Source organism: Caretta caretta, chromosome 11 (assembly GCF_965140235.1).
Source record: "Caretta caretta isolate rCarCar2 chromosome 11, rCarCar1.hap1, whole genome shotgun sequence".
Classification (NCBI taxonomy): Eukaryota; Metazoa; Chordata; order Testudines; family Cheloniidae; genus Caretta; species Caretta caretta.
Window position 1 is genome coordinate 12,676,325 of NC_134216.1, and position 16,063 is coordinate 12,692,387.

The window sequence follows — 16,063 nt, forward strand, 5'->3', positions numbered from 1 at the left end:
CAGGAAGCTACAACAAACAGACCGGGAGCACGGGATAGCAAGGAACTGATTAAACAGCATGAGCTTGAAGTGACTTTCTATAAAGCTACTACTAAAATACAGTAGACACTGCAAATAACAGATTATCATGACTATTTAAAAAACCATAGGAATGTTCTTTTTCCTCCCCGACATAGTGATCCAAATGTTACAGATCAGAAATGAGAGTTGTGCATTTCCCAGCATGATGTGCACCACTGTGCTGTATTCAGAAAGCTTGTCTATTTTCAGCATCCAGTGGCAGTTGTCTCATCAGCAGATTTACGAAACAGCAACTTCTGTTTAGCCTAGGAGTGGTTCATTCCTCATTTCAATAATCAACTGATTCATTTTTCAAAGGGAAAAAAAACAGACTTCCAGTGAAATGTTGTTTGTTTGTCTCTTGTGTTTTGGGGACGGTGGAAGTTATATAAAGCATTCTATGCCTCCTGTCCAGGAATCATTCAACTGTGGTTTAAAACAGCTATTCTTGAATTTAGGAAACAGTGGGACAATGCCACTGGTTTGTAAAGAGCTGGAAGCAATCTTTGTCAACAGTTATAGTGCATCATAATGCCAGTGAATTATTTTCACAGCCATTCTTCAGGGATACACAGTACTGAACTGCCTCTCAATGGTATGGCTATTTACAGGAATAGGCATAATATCTTGGGTAATCACATGAGTGCCACCTTGTTTAGTGTGGGACATATATTCAGACACATGAGATAAGCTGGCCTATGATGTTCCAGTTCTACATCTAGAGTAGTGACATTCTTGTTTCCCTTTAGAGTGGGTCCCATCCAACCTCCATATAACTCATCCACTCGTTTTGCTGCATGGAAGGAGAACCTACATACACTACTGTGTCCAGAACTTTCTGCACTGGGAACAGTGAAAAGAACAGGAGGTGCAATGTAGCTCTTTGTAATGACTGAGGAGGAAGCTGAGTGCTTCTTAAAGTGAGTTATCCATTGGGAACAAGGGTTTGGCATGCGGGCTCATGGGAGATACTTACAAATGAAGACAGGAGAGAGCTCTCTCTCATTGACCACAGTATTGAGCTACCCGTGCTGTGCAGCTCCCAGTAGTCTCAGACTGAGAGGCCAAAAGGTCATTTCTTACTAATAGTCATTATTCTATTAAAGTAATAATGAGGAGGAGAGGTGGGCCCAAGCCACAAAGTTTAGATCAAGACATGCACTGCCTGAGAGAGTTAGGGGATGTTAGATCCAGGGATACCAGAGATGATCCCACTGCAAAACCAGGCTGTGACTTCCCCAAAGGTTGGATCTGTTCATTCAAGACTGGGGTTTTCCATCAGGTCCATCCAAAGTTTAAAGCAAAAAAGATGTAGAAGTGTCCCAGATTAGTCGCTGGTTGGGATACAATACTGGAGGGCAGGCTATTCCGTGAACAAGCCAGTGGAATGGGACTTGACAGACATGGGCTCTATTTCCAGCTCTGCCACTGAACTGGTGTGTGACCTTGGGCAGGTCTCTTCACCTCTCTCTGCCTCTATTTTCCCTGGTCTTCAGGGCAGGAACGGTCTTTTATTATGTATATGAACAGTGTCTAGCACAATGGGATCCTGATCTCAGTTAGAGCTTTAGACATTACAGCAATACAAATATAATAAAGGTCTGAAAATTTTTATATTTTTAAATCTGTTTTTAGAACAGTTTAAAACCCCACAATCCAAAACCACTTGGCTGCCGGTTGAGATGCCAGAAGCACTTTATAGGCCCATCTCCCTTTGATCTTGTGGTACTTCCTATGGTGCGCAAGGGTGCAAAGGATTCCGGAGAGTATGACAGGGGATGACTAAACAGCTGATTGGGGTGAACCAATATGAGCAAAGCCTGAGAACACAAATGTCGCAGGGCGGTGGGGGACAACCTTTTTTTCCCATTTACCCTTTTAATTTCATTTTTCTAGAGGATGGTGCCAATGACTCTAACACAAGCATAGGAAAATCTAAGAAAAACATAGATTCATAGATTCTAAGGCCAGAAGGAACCAATGTGATCATCTAGTACAGAGGTGGGCAAACTACGGCCCGTGGGACCCTCCTACTTGGCCCCTGAGCATCTGGCCCGGGAGGCTCCCCCTCCCCCGCAGCCTCAGTGAGCCATGCCGCCGGCACAACGCTCTGGGTGGCCGGGCAGCGCAGTTGCAGAGCCGCAGCCTGACCCAGAGCTCTGGCTGGAGCACCGCCAGCCACCAGAGCTCCAGGTAGCGTGGTAAGGGGGCAGGGGGGGTTGGATAGAGGGCAGGGGATCTGGGGTGGTGGTCAGGGGGTGGGGGTGTGGATAGGGGGCGGGGCGGTCAGAGGACGGGGAACACAGGGGTTGGATGGGGCAGGAGTCCCGGGGGGCAAGTCAGGAATGAGAGGGGGGGTTGGATGGGGCGGCAGGGGGCAGTCAGGGGTGGGGAGTCCGGGGGTGGTCAGGGGAAAGGGAGCAGGGGGTGAGAAGTGGGGGGAGGGTCAGATAGGAGGCAGGGGCCGGGCCACGCCTGGCTGTTTGGGGAGATCCAGCCTCCCCTAACCAGCCCTCCATTCAATTTTGGAAACCTGATGGGGCCCTCAAGCCAAAAAGTTTGTCTGCCCCTGATCTAGTATGACTTCCTGTACAACGCAGGGCAGAGAACTTCTCCAAAATAATTCCTGTTTAAACTGGAGCAAGAGTTTTAGAAAAACATCCACTCTTAACTTAAGAATTGCCAGTAATGGAAAATTCACCACAACCCTTGGTAAATTTTTCCCTTGGTTAACTCCCCTTTACTGTTAAAAATGTACACCTTATTTCCAGTCTGAATTTGTCTGGCTTCAACTTCTTGCCACTGGATCTTGTTATAACTTTGTCTGCTAGACTAAAGAGCCCATTATTAAATATTTGTTCCTCAGGTAGGTATTTACAAACTTTAACCGAGTCACCACTTAACCCAGTGTTTCCCAAACGGTGGGTCTTAACCCACCAGTGGGTTGCAGTAAATGTCTAGGCAAGTCACCTGTCACTGACCCTCCCATGTCACTTCTCACACTGTACATGCTTTAGGAGTGCTCCTGCCCATCAGAGCCACTTGCAGGAAGGGGTATTGACCCAGCTGCCCCTCCATCATGACGGAGGAGCGGTTGGGCCAAATATGAGTGAGTGGTGTTGCGACCTGGCACGTTACAGCTCTACGCAGGTTTGGCCCAGCCACCCCTTCATCATGAGAGAGGGGCAGCTGGGCCAATCCTGAGTGGTGCTGAGACCCTGTGTGGTAGGTTGCAATGCCTGGAGTGGGGAGCTGGGTTTCAGTTCGGCCTCTCAAACATCAAAGGATCTTTGACCAGCTAATTCTCTCTAGGACAGACAGAGCCTGGAGGGCTGTTCTGTGTTTTCTGGTGTTTTGTTGTAGCCTGTCTTCTACTCGCACTTTAAGGAGTGATGACCTCAAACTACAGGGGAGTAGCTGGCATCGGAGCTCTCTATCCACAGAGGCTGGGAAAGTGAGAACAAGGGCACTGAAGGTTGCTGAGAAGAGGACTTGGGCTGGAGTGCTAGCACCGCGGAAAGCACATCATTTTGTGTTTTGTAGTGTTAGAATAAAAAAAAATAGCAAACAGTAGTTACACACACATGCACAATATATAGGTAATGGTGGGTCCCCCAAAAAAGAAAAATGAAGTGGATGGGTCACCTTAGTAAAAAGTTTGGGAACCATTGTCTTGACCTTCTCTTTCCTAAACTACATCAGAGTACTTTGAGTCTAACACTATACAGCATATTTTGCAATCCAAATAATTGCTAAAAAGATCCAAACAACAGTGATGGTCTGAACAGAGTAAAGTGCTGAGCTATCCCGATAATTCAGTGGTTAGACATACAAAGGTATTGCTATGCGAGTTAAAAACCCAGACAAATCCAAGATCCCCAAAGGTGACTGAGCAGAATATGGGGCAGAGTCCATTTTAGAGGCACCAAATTTATTTGCAAACCACAACATCAGCTGCGTGCCTTGAATATTCTTAGCCTGCCAATAGTATTGGATCCTGCCACAGGAATAAAACAGACACCACATGGAAGAACTCAAAGCCAGCTTTCACGCTCCGATCTGAGAAAGCTGCCCAAGAGACTATACACTTCCCACTCAGCCTTTAAATAGCAACCTTAGTCAAAACCAGCAGCGTAAAGACGTTATAGCTAGCAAGTCTGGTTTAGCAAGGGAGTCCTAGCTCTACAGCTGAGCAAGATCAGGGAAGCTCTGTGCGCTGGAGAAGACCCAGAATAGCATTAGCATAGCCTAAAAATAAATAAAGTATGGCAACACTTTGCATTATAGGCTTATGTGGTGCCGGTGACTGGAACATACATCATTAATGGAGAAAAGCCCCAGCATGATTCTATGGAGGACAGGTGCTATCTTTTAGAGGCGGCAAAGAGGCATGGCCATGTGAACCAAGATCCCCCTCCCCACACACTTTTTTGGGGAGGGAGCGGGCAGGAAAAGAACATGAGCTGCAGCATCCTGACCAGCTTCTCTGCAGTATGGCCAACCCCAAATGTTCAAAGATCATGAGTCAGGTTCACCAAAGATCATGAGGTTGGCTTTAAAATCATGATGTTTCATGTAAAATAATAGATTGTGTGTTCTTTTTATTTGCCTTCTGCTTTTTGAATCTTTAGAGTGGACTGGGGTCACATTTTGAAGCTTTTTCCACAGCCATGAGGACAAGAAACTTTATTCTTAAAAAAAAAAAAAAAGTAAGGCTCAAATCAGCACATATCTGCTTGACTCCAGGAGCTGGGGCTTTAAGGAAAACAATAATTATCGTGAGTCTTATGACAAAATCATGAGAATTGGCAAGACTCTTAAGTTTCGACAATTATATTCTTCCTATTTAAAACTCCCACTTCAGTTTTGACTGGATACTGTATTCATCTTCCCAGTTGCAGCTGGTAAGATCCCTGAGGCAGGCTACACAGGGGACTAAATGAGTCTCTCTGCGTTGTTTTGTTCTATTCAGTAGCAGCTGTGTTCTGACCCAGAGGTAGCTGCATTTCAGTGGAGGATGCCATGCCCCCAAATGTATATGATACAGTCTGTAAAGTCCTGGGGGATCCTTTAGGATGAAGAGGCCACTGCACACATAGTAGTCCGTAGTCAGCTGAGTGGCATGAAGTCTTACAGATTTTTTAAAAGTCATAAAGTTAACAACAATACACAGAGAGATTTATATAAGCTGCTTCTGCTTCTCCCTGCAAGTTAAGGGTTTTAACTAAAGAATTCCAGAAGGAGAGCAAAGGTCTATAAGCAGAATGTTTCTGTGACAGGGTGAGAGTAGCCTAAGGCTGACTCATCGCTCTGTGCGCCGTGGAAGGTCCTCATTTGGCCCAGCTGATATAATTAGCGATTCAAGCTCCTCAGCTAAGGACAATGAAAAGAGAGACAGGAAGAGATGAGAAAAGCCAGGCCCTCAGGGAGGTGAGATCTCTCACCCTGTGCCTAACTGAATCTCTCACACCAGGTGTGATTCACTGTCTGAAAGAACCGGGTGTAGACATGCACAGAATAGAAGTGGTTGCTGATTGCAATCATGAAGGGGACAGAGCATTTCAAAGACAGAAGGCTGAGCCGGAGAGGCAGGAAAAAGGGGATGTAGGAAGCTTCTTCTCCTTGTATGTGCAGCTGGGCAAAATCTCTCTATAGTGCACAGGAATGTTGGAGTTGGGGAGACTGGCTAATGTGCTGCCCCAAGGATCACCCTGAGGCATAGGTGCTGGAACTAGAGGTGCAGGGGGTGCTGCAGCACCCCCTGACTTGAAGTGATTTCCATTATATACAGAGTTTACAGTTTGGTTCAATTGCTTTCAGCACCCCAACTATAAAAATTGTTCCAGCACCCCTGCCCTGAGGGGAGTAAGATCTACACATTAGTGTCTGTGCCCACACTCGTTTCCCAAGAAAGTAAGACAAAATGGCTTCTGCTAACCCTCCGGAGTAATAAGGAGAAGGCTCAGCTAATCAAAGATGTAAAACCAACAACAGATGGCCAATCAAAACCGACCCAGCTCAACCAACCCAGACTTCTCATTCCCCAGGGATCTTGGAGAACGTCCCAATTTGGAGAGTACAGCTCGTTCTACACTCTTTGCCAGTGCCAATGAAAGGCCAATTCTCATAGACAACATGCATTCTATTCATTATCACAGTGAGAGTTTCTTTCTAGATCTCATTTTTTAAACAAACCTAAAAGCAGAGATGGCATGATACTTACCAGAGGTCGTTTTTACCAGCTATATTACTGCCCCCGGAAAAACTACTTAGTCCCAGTTTAAGGCATCTTCTATTTTAAAAACTGTTTTGTTAATACACACCACATTACACTTAGTTTTAGATACATATTCAAATTGTGGTTACATAAGACAGTAGATTCAGAGATTAATTTAGGGCGGTCCAAATAAAAAGTAAAACTGCAGTACATAGAATACTAACATATGTAGTTATAATACTGACCATATGAATGTCTGTATACATTTTGGTTTGGTATTTTCTCAAGAAAGTTATACATGTCATGACTCATATCTCGGTTTTCATTACTATATAAGTGAAAGTCGAAAATATTTGATGATATGAAATGGACAATAATGCAGAGTTGTAGGCTTGAAGCATTAAGCAATAAGAGGCATGCAGGGTTTACCGGTCCAGGGCCATTTGGCAGTGCAGCATACTGTAGTAAGAGGCCAATTTTGAGGTAGTGGACAGACCGAGCTAATTCCTCAGTTCTGAAAAGATTCATTCTATGCTTGTTGAACTCACTGGACACTGATGCAATTATTTTGCCCAGTTTAAACTGGATTTAAGCCGGTATTTACCAGCACCATGTCCTAAACTGGTTTTTCCTGGGAAATTGCCAACCCTGTGTTGAAGGAAGAGCACAAATCTCAACATGGAAAGAACACATGGCAATTTGCAAGTACCAGCATACGAAGCATGCTGGAGTGATCTAAAATCATTTCTCAGCCAAGCAAGCATAGGAGAGTCAGTGGACAGTAACAGCTTTTGAATGAGGAGAAATAAAAAGAGGGACACATACTCACCTGAACAGAGGACACCCTTGTATCTGGCACAGGAGAAGTCATTGCATTCACAGAATAATCCATAGATCCTTCCAAACTCACTCTTGTAGCAGACGCACTGGTTGCAGCTGCATTCCCCCCTGCCACTGCAGACAGGTTTGCCTTCAGCCTCCCGGCACATGTTCTGATACATGTTCCCGTTCTCTCCCTCTTCGCACTCACACTTGGACCCCAAATAGCCTGAGTTACATTCACATAATCCACATGTGTAAGTCCCATTCCCACTGCACTTGCTGCTGTTCCGTTCCATCCGCTTCGTACATCCACAAGTGCAGTTGTAAGCAACCTCCACCTCCAGAGTGTCCCGGAACCCAGCTGGCTTTATGGTGAAAGTGTGCGAGGTGTTTTCGGCAGGGCAGCTCCGAGCTTCGACAGACACCTCAAAGGAAACCTAAAGAGGAATGTAGAGACATTTAAAAAATAAATAAATAAAAGACCGAATCGGGAGCTTAAATTGTAGCTTCTGAAACATCAAACGGCAGAATGGTTCAGTGGGAGGGGTAGTGACTTGAGATACAGGAGACTTGGGGTCCAAGCTCTGCCATGCGACCTTGGGCAAATCACCTCTCCTTTGTTTCCCTTTCCAACTCTTTGGTGCACTTGTCTATTTAGACTGTACACTTTTCAGGGCAGGGACTGTCTTTTCCCATATGTATGTATAGTGCCTAGTGCAGAGGGGCCCTGATGTTAATTGAGGCCTCTAGATGCTATTGTAATACAAATAATTAACAAATAAAGAGACTTTTAGAACTTCACGGGTTCTAGAATTCAAAAAACTTTTCAGAACTTAAAAGCAAGATTCTACTTGAAATAACAACAACCCGGGGAATTACAGACCAGACATCTTAACTTCAGTACCATAAAAGATAATGGTGCAAATAATTAAGCAATCAATTTGCAAACATCTAGAAGATAATAAGATGATGAGTAACAGTCAGCATGGATTTGTCAAGAACAAATTGTGTCAAACCAACCGAATAGCTTTCTTTGACAGGGTAACAAGCCTTGTGAATGGGGGGGAAGCGGTTGTTGTGGTACACTTCTACCCCGATATAATGCGACCCAATATAAACACAAATTCAGATATAACGTGGTAAAGCAGTGGGGGGGGGGGGGGGGGCTGCGCGCTCCGGGGAATCAAAGCAAGTTCGATATAACATGGTTTCACCTATAACGCAGTAAGATTTTTTGGCTCCTGAGGACAGCGTTATTTCGGGGTAGAGGTGTATATCTTGACCTTAGTAAGGCTTTTGAAGCGGTTTCGCATGACCTCAAACAAATTTGGGAAATACAACCTATATAGAGCTACTATAAGGTGGGTGCATAACTGGTTTGAAAACTATTCGCAGAGAGTAGTTATCAGTGGTTCACAATCAAGCTGGAATGGCATATGAGGTAGGGTCCTGCAGAAATCAGTTCTGGATCCAATTCTGTTCAATATCTTCACTGGTGCTTTAGATAATGGCATACAGAGTACACTTATAAAGTTTGCAGACAATACCAAGCTGGGATGGGTTGCAAGTGCTTTGGAGGATGGGATTAAAATTCAAAATGATCTGGACAAACTGGAGAAATGGTCTGAAGTAAATAGGATGAAATTGAATAAAGACAAATGCAAAGTACTCCACTTAGTAAGGAACAATCAGTTGCACACCTACAACATGGGAAATGACTGCCTAGGAAGGAGTATTGTGTAAAGGGATCTGGGGGTCCTAGTAGATCACAAGCTATATGTGAGTCAACAGTGCAACACTGATGCAAAAAAAGCAAACATCATTCTGGAATGTATTAGCAGGAGTAAGCAAGACATGAGAAGTAATTTTTCTGCTCTACTCCGTGCTGATTAGACCTCAACTGGAGTATTGTGTCCAGTTCTGGGCATCACATTTCAGGAAAGATGTGGACAAATTGGAGAAAGTCCAGAGAAGACAACAAAAATGATTAAAGGCCTAGAAAATATGTCCTAAGAGGAAAGATTGAAAAAATTGTGTTTGTTTAGTCTGGAGAAGAGAAGACTGAGCGGGGACATGATAACAGTTTTCAAGAACATAAAAGGCTGTTACAAGGAGGAGGGAGAAACATTGTTCTCCTTAACCTCTGAGGACAGGACAAGAAGCAATGGGCTTAATTTGCTGCAAAGGCAGTTTAGGTTGGACATTAGGAAAAACTTCCTGTCAGGGTAGTTAAGCACTGGAATAAACTGCCTAGGGAGGTTGTGGAATCTCTGTCATTGGAGATTTTTAAGAGCAGGTTAGACACCTGTCAGAGATGGTCTAGATATGATAATACTTAGTCCTGCCATGAGTGCAGGGGACTGGACTAGATGACCTCTCAAGGTCCCTTCCTGTCCGACAGATCTATGATTCTAACTGAAGACAGAGGGTAAAAACTGGCTTTGAATGGTCCTGTTTATTGTCTGAGTGACTCTGTGTCCAATGTGCTCAAAAGAGGGTTTGTTTTGTTTTTCTAATTTCCAGCCCTGAAACATAATCTAGGATCTGAAAGTCCAGATGGGATCTTTCTGGCTTGTTCATCTAACCAGTTTCAAGATGGATCTTTATAAATTTATGAATAGGATTATATGACCGGATTGCCTTCAGTTGCCTTTGCCTCAGTCTTTAATAAGGCTAAAGAGGATCTTAGGGATAATGGTAACATGACAAATGGGAATGAGGATATGGAGGTAGATATTACCATATCTGAGGTAGAAGCGAAACTCGAACAGCTTAATGGGACTAAATTGGGTGGGCCCAGATAATCTTCATCCAAGAATATTAAAGGAATTGGCACATGAAATCGCAAGCCCATTAGCAAGAATTTTTAATGAATCTGTAAACTCAGGTGTTGTACCATATGACTGGAGAATTGCTAACATAGTTCCTATTTTTAAGAAAGGAAAAAAAGTGATCAGGGTAACTACAGGCCTGTTAGTTTGACATTTGTAGTATGCAAGGTCTTGGAAACAATTTTGAAGGAGAAAGTAGTTAAGCACATTGAGGTCAATGGTAAATGGGACAAAAGACAACATGCTTTTACAAAAGGTAGATCGTGCCAAACCAACCTGATCTCCTTTTTTGAGAAAGTAACAGATTTTTTACACAAAGGAAATGCAGTGGATCTAATTTACCTAGATTTCAATAAGGCATTTGATACCATGCCACATGGGGAATTATTAAATTGGAAAAGATGGGGATCAATATGAAAATTGAAAAGTGGATAAGGAATTAGTTAACAGGGAGACTACAGCGGGTCCTACTGAAAGGTGAACTGTCAGGCTGGAGGGAGGTTACCAGTGGAGTTCCTCAGGGATCAGTTTTGGGACCAATCTTATTATTAATGACCTCGGCACAAAAAGTGGGAGTGTGCTAATAAAGTTTGCGGATGATACAAAGCTGGGAGGTATTGCCAATTTAGAGAAGGACCAGGAAATCATACAGGAAGATTTGGATGACCTTGTAAACTGGAGTAATAGTAATAGGATGAAATTTAATAGTGAGAAGTGTAAGGTTATACATTTAGGGATTAATAACAAGAATTTTAGTTATAAGCTGGGAACGCATCAATTAGAAGTAACAGAGGAGGAGAAAGACTTTGGCGTACTGGTTGATCATAGGATGACTATGAGCCGCCAATGTGATGTGGCCGTGAAAAAAACTAATGCGGTCTTGCGATGCATCAGGAGAGGTATTTCCAGTACAGATAAGGAGGTTTTAGTACCGTTATACAAGGCACTGGTAAGACCTCACCTGGAATACTGTGTGCAGTTCTGGTCTCCCACGTTTAAGAAAGATGAATTCAAACTGGAACAGGTACAGAGAAGGGCTACTAGGATGATCCGAGGAATGGAAAACCTGTCTTATGAAAGGAGACTCAAGGAGCTTGGCTTGTTTAGCCTAACTAAAAGAAGGTTGAGGAGAGATATGATTGCTCTCTATAAATATATCAGAGGGATAAATACCGGAGAGGGAGAGGAATTATTTAAGATCAGTACCAATGTGGACACAAGAACAAATGGATATAAACTGGTCATTCAGAAGTTTAGACTTGAAAATAGACGAAGGTTTCTAACCATCAGAGGAGTGAAGTTTTGGAATAGCCTTCCAAGGGAAGCAGTGGGGGCAAAAGACCTATCTGGCTTTAAGATTAAACTCGATAAATTTATGGAGGAGATGGTATGATGGGATAACATGATTTTGGTAATTAATTGATCTTCATGGTAAATAGGCTGTCATAAATATAAAGGGAAGGGTAAACACCTTTAAAATCCTTCCTGGCCAGAGAAAAGACCCTTTCACCTGTAAAGGGTTAAGAAGCTAGGATAACCACGCTGGCACCTGACCAAAATGACCAATGAGGAGACAAGATACTTTCAAAAGCTGCGGGGGGTGGGGAGAAAACAAATCTCTCTCTGCCTGTCTGTGTGATGCTTTTGCCAGGGACAGAACAGGAATGGAGTCTTAGAACTTAGTAAGTAATCTAGCTAGATATGCATTAGATTATGATTTCTTTGAATGGCTGAGAAAATAAGCTGTGCTGAATAGAATGGATATTCCTGTCTGTGTGTCTTTTTTGTAACTTAAGGTTTTGCCTTGAGGGATTCTCTATGTTTTGAATCAAATTATCCTGTAAGGTATTTACCATCCTGATTTTACAGAGGTGATACTTTTTTACTGTTCCTTCTATTAAAATTCTTCTTTTCAAGAATTGAATGTTTTTTTCATTGTTCTTAAGATCTAAGAGTTTGGGTCTGTGGTCACCTATGCAAATTGGTGAGGCTTTTTACCAAACCTTGTCCATGAAGTGGGGTGCAAGGGTTGGGAGGATTTTGGGGGGAAAAAACATTTCCAAACAACGCTTTCCTAATAAAATAAGCCTGGATAAACGTTTGGTGGTTGCAGTGGAAGTCCAAGGGCAAAGGGTAAAATAGTTTGTACCTTGGGGAAGTTTTAACCTAAGCTGGTAAAAGTAAGCTTAGGAGGTTTTCATGCAGGTCCCCACATCTGTACCCTAGAGTTCAGAGTGGGGAAGGAAACTTGACATAGGCCTAATGGCCTGTGATGGGATGTTAGATGGGGTGGGATCTGAGCTACTATAGAAAATTCTTTCCTGGGTATCTGGCTGGTGAATCTTGCCCATAAGCTCAGGGTTTAGCTGATCGCCATATTTGGGATCGGGAAGGAATTTTCCTCCAGGGCAGATTCGAAGAGGCCCTGGAGGTTTTTCGCCTTCCTCTGTAGCATGGGGCACGGGTCACTTGCTGGAGGATTCTCTGCTCCTTCAAGTCTTTAAACCATGAGGACTTCAATCGCTCAGACATAGGTGAGAGGTTTTTTGCAGGAGTGGGTGGGTGAGATTCTGCAGCCTGCATTGTGCAGGAGGTCAGACTAGATGATCATAATGGTCCCTTCTGACCTTAGTATCTATGAATCTATGAATAGCAGAGGACTGAACTCAATGACCCAGGAGGTCCCTTCCAGTCCTATGTTCTCATGTTCTTCATCATCACCAGTAATGAAGATACCACAGGACAAATGCAGCCCTCACCTACACCTATTCAATCCCACTGCCTTCACTGTAGCCTCGTAGGTGTAACACAGGGCAGAATCTGACCTTGCAACGGGATCCTAGTTAACAATTCTTTTGCTGGAGCATGAGCCAGAACAGCCTCTAGCTCTCACTCTCTCATGGTATTGTAGGGTGAACACAGCTAATAGGAGCACAAACCTATTTTTGTCCCGAATTAAGTGATTCTGAATTCACACAGGGGCCAGATTTGTTAAGAAGAAGGTGCAGTTTATACATAGTTCCTTTATCAGGCAGATCTGCACTTTGGGTTTCATTCCAGTGGAGGTGAAAAAGATGTTTGTTTTTATGCCTTTGAAACAGTATTGCAGGTTTCAGTTTTAAACAGTTTAGTGAGAACACCTAGAGCTAAAAATTGTGAAATTGCCAAAGCCCTCTGGGTTCTTGCATCCTGAAATACCATAAGCGTCATTCTAGCTTGGTGAGGGAGGTTAAAAATATCATATGATCCAGGTGAAAGGAGCACAGGGATCAAACAGAAATTTAATCTGAGCAAGCTGCACAATATAGATCCCCACAGCAATGTCTATTTCTATTTTAAAAACTCTCCACATGGTTTGTGGGGAGAGGAGGGACGACAAATAGCTACACCACGTTACCATGTGTTGCATTGCCTAAAAAATAAGCTAAAGCCTAACTGTGGAGTGTTTCAGTCTCCTGATAGGTATACAGACGTCCCTGGGAAGATACGTGCGGGTTAAATATCTTGTTTGCATTACTGTTTGTAACAAAGCATTTTCAATCTGAACTGGAGCCAGCTCTAACTTCACCTGTTTATCCTGCATTTAGATGCAGGAAATGTCACCCACTAACCAAAATGTTTATTTTTTTGTGGACACCTCCTTCTAAAAGAAGCCACAAGTATAAAAGAGAAGATTTGCAAGAATATTAGCATCACCAGCAGTTAGTGGTAATTTTCTTCATTATTGCTCACTCTGGTTTCTGTGCAGTGGGAAGGAGTTATAACTGGAGCAGCCGTTCTTGTCTATTCTATTTAAAGAACAAAGAATTTAAAGAATTTATTTAAAGAATGATCTGGCAAAGGTTAACAAATATTCAGAAATCCAGGGTTAGAGTCAAAACTGTGCACAGCTCCATAATTAATTTGTATATATAATGTCCATACCTATGTACAGAAATTGGGTATAACGGGTCAGTTGTGAACACAAATTCCTTATTTGCACATGAAATCATGATAGTTGCATATGCAAATTTAGCAAGCATCATATGGCCCAATCTCCTGAGGTTTTGAGAAATCAGACCTACATTTTATCAAAGTCTCCACCCACACAATGTTATTGGTATTTAGATGGATACTTCTGTTAGAATCTGTTTTTCTCTCTCTCTCTGATTATATATGTAGCACCTCATCATCCCAATTCATTCTGTGATGCTGCAATCAATGCGAGGGATTTTCTTCTTGAGAACCAAGAAAATGTCACAGCCAATGACTTGGACTATGAAGACTGAAGAAGTCTTGCCCTTTTATAGGCTGCAGGGAGCTGCTATTGTTACTAACAAACACAGAGTGCTTCACATCTTGCAGTCCAGACAGACACAACCAGTTGAGGAAAAAATACTTTGAGATCTTTGCATGGACGGCATTATGTTAGGACAAAGTATTTTCATTCCAGGCCTCTGAATAAACTCTTCTTTTATCTACTACAGTCACTTGGGTTTATTTTGAAGACACAAAACAAAAACAGATGGGGGAAAAGATCCTTCTCCTTTAAAGAGTCACTTTGAATTCTTGTTGCTATTGGAATCATAGAATATCAGAGTTGGAAGGAACCTCAGGAGATCATCCAGTCCAACCCCCTGCTCAAAGCAGGACCAATCTCCAATTTCTGCCCCAGATCCCAAATGGCCCCCCCTCAAGGATTGAACTCACAACTCTGGGTTTAGCAGGCCAATGCTCAAACCACTGAGCTATCCCTCCCCCCAATACATCTACTCTGTTCTGTTCTTATTTGCCAATGGCAGCATGCAAAATGGAATTTCAGCACCCAGTTCCACCTAATGGAAACAGCAGCAATACTGGCCCTTCTTTGGAAAAAGGGGATCGGGTGTGGGAGACTGATTTCCAAGACCTGAAATGGTTACAGAGAATAGAAAAAATGCTAAATTACAGAGGAAATCAGATCAGAGAGACTGAGCTAAGGGGATCTGTGAAAAGCCAGCAGGATTACATGGACTGACACCAGTGCTTCTAGGACTAAACCATAGCAGCTTAGGACCCCAATACCAGCATTATCCTCTTTTAAGAAAGTTTCCCTTCAGCTTTAAGAGCCAGATCCTGCTGCCTTTGAAGTCAATGGGAATTTTACCATTGACTTTAACTGGGGCAGGATGTAGCCCCACACATGAATTGAGGGAACTTCTACTGCTACAAAGACCATTGTTCCCTTTCAAGTTTTCTGCAGAGAGGCAAACTTTACAGCACTAATGGGTCATTGAGAGAAAGCAGAGAAGCATGAAAATTAAAGGTGGCAGAGACCTCCAGCTTATATCCAATTCCCCCACTGCCAGCACAGAATTGTGCCTTACAGCAGACCCATTAGTGCTCTGTTCACGTCAGGGGGGCTTCTCATTACTAATCTGCCTGACTCTCTGTCCTAGGTAGGAAATGCTCATGCTGTGCTGCCTGCCATTTGTAGCTCCCCCCGCCCCCATCCCCAAAATTATGATGCTTTCTCCTAGTTTCTCTCTCACTTCCTGGGCCAGCAAGGGCTAGCATCTCTGCAGAGAGGCTGTGCACTCGGTCCGCAGGGAAGATAGACTGTGTCCACAATCTATGGTTGATACATGGAGCAATCCTGACCATCTCCCCAGCGATTCACACTCAGCTGGAAACGGACAGTTATTCACTATTTATACACCACTAGACTGCTTACAGGAATTAGCCAGTGCATTCCATTCAGATTGCCAACCCCTGTGCCATGACAGAGCAACCTTAGTGGTAGCACCATAAAACAGACCATGGGACACTGCAAACATAGATAAATGTATGCCTCAAAGGGTTTTCCTGCCTTTAAGAGTTTACAAGATAAATCCAAAACAAGACACAGGGCAGCAGTTCAAGAAAGGGAGGGCATGAAGATTATTGAGGAAGAGGAGGAGGAAGGATTGTTTGAAGGAGTGGACTTTATAGAGGGTTTCAAGGCGATGACAGAGGGCAGTTGCTGGATGCAGACAAGGAGAGAGTTCTGTGGCAGGGAGCAACACGAGATAAAATGAAGCAGTAAATCACGAGCAGTGGGAAGACAGAAAGCCATAGTGTGTAGCCGGAGGTTATCAGGAGGTGGAGGGATGAACAGAGGAAAACTTGATGATTC

The 16,063-nt window shown here is 43.4% G+C and overlaps 1 protein-coding gene across 1 annotated transcript in view; it reads right to left on the reverse strand.

Moving 5' to 3' along the window:
• Positions 1–16,063, reverse strand: part of ITGB5 (integrin subunit beta 5) — a 120,555-nt gene that overhangs the window by 45,308 nt on the left and 59,184 nt on the right. The window contains exon 10 of the mRNA XM_048869066.2: positions 7,107–7,536. Within this exon, the coding sequence (XP_048725023.1) occupies positions 7,107–7,536 (430 nt within the window). The remainder of the gene's footprint in view (positions 1–7,106; positions 7,537–16,063) is intronic.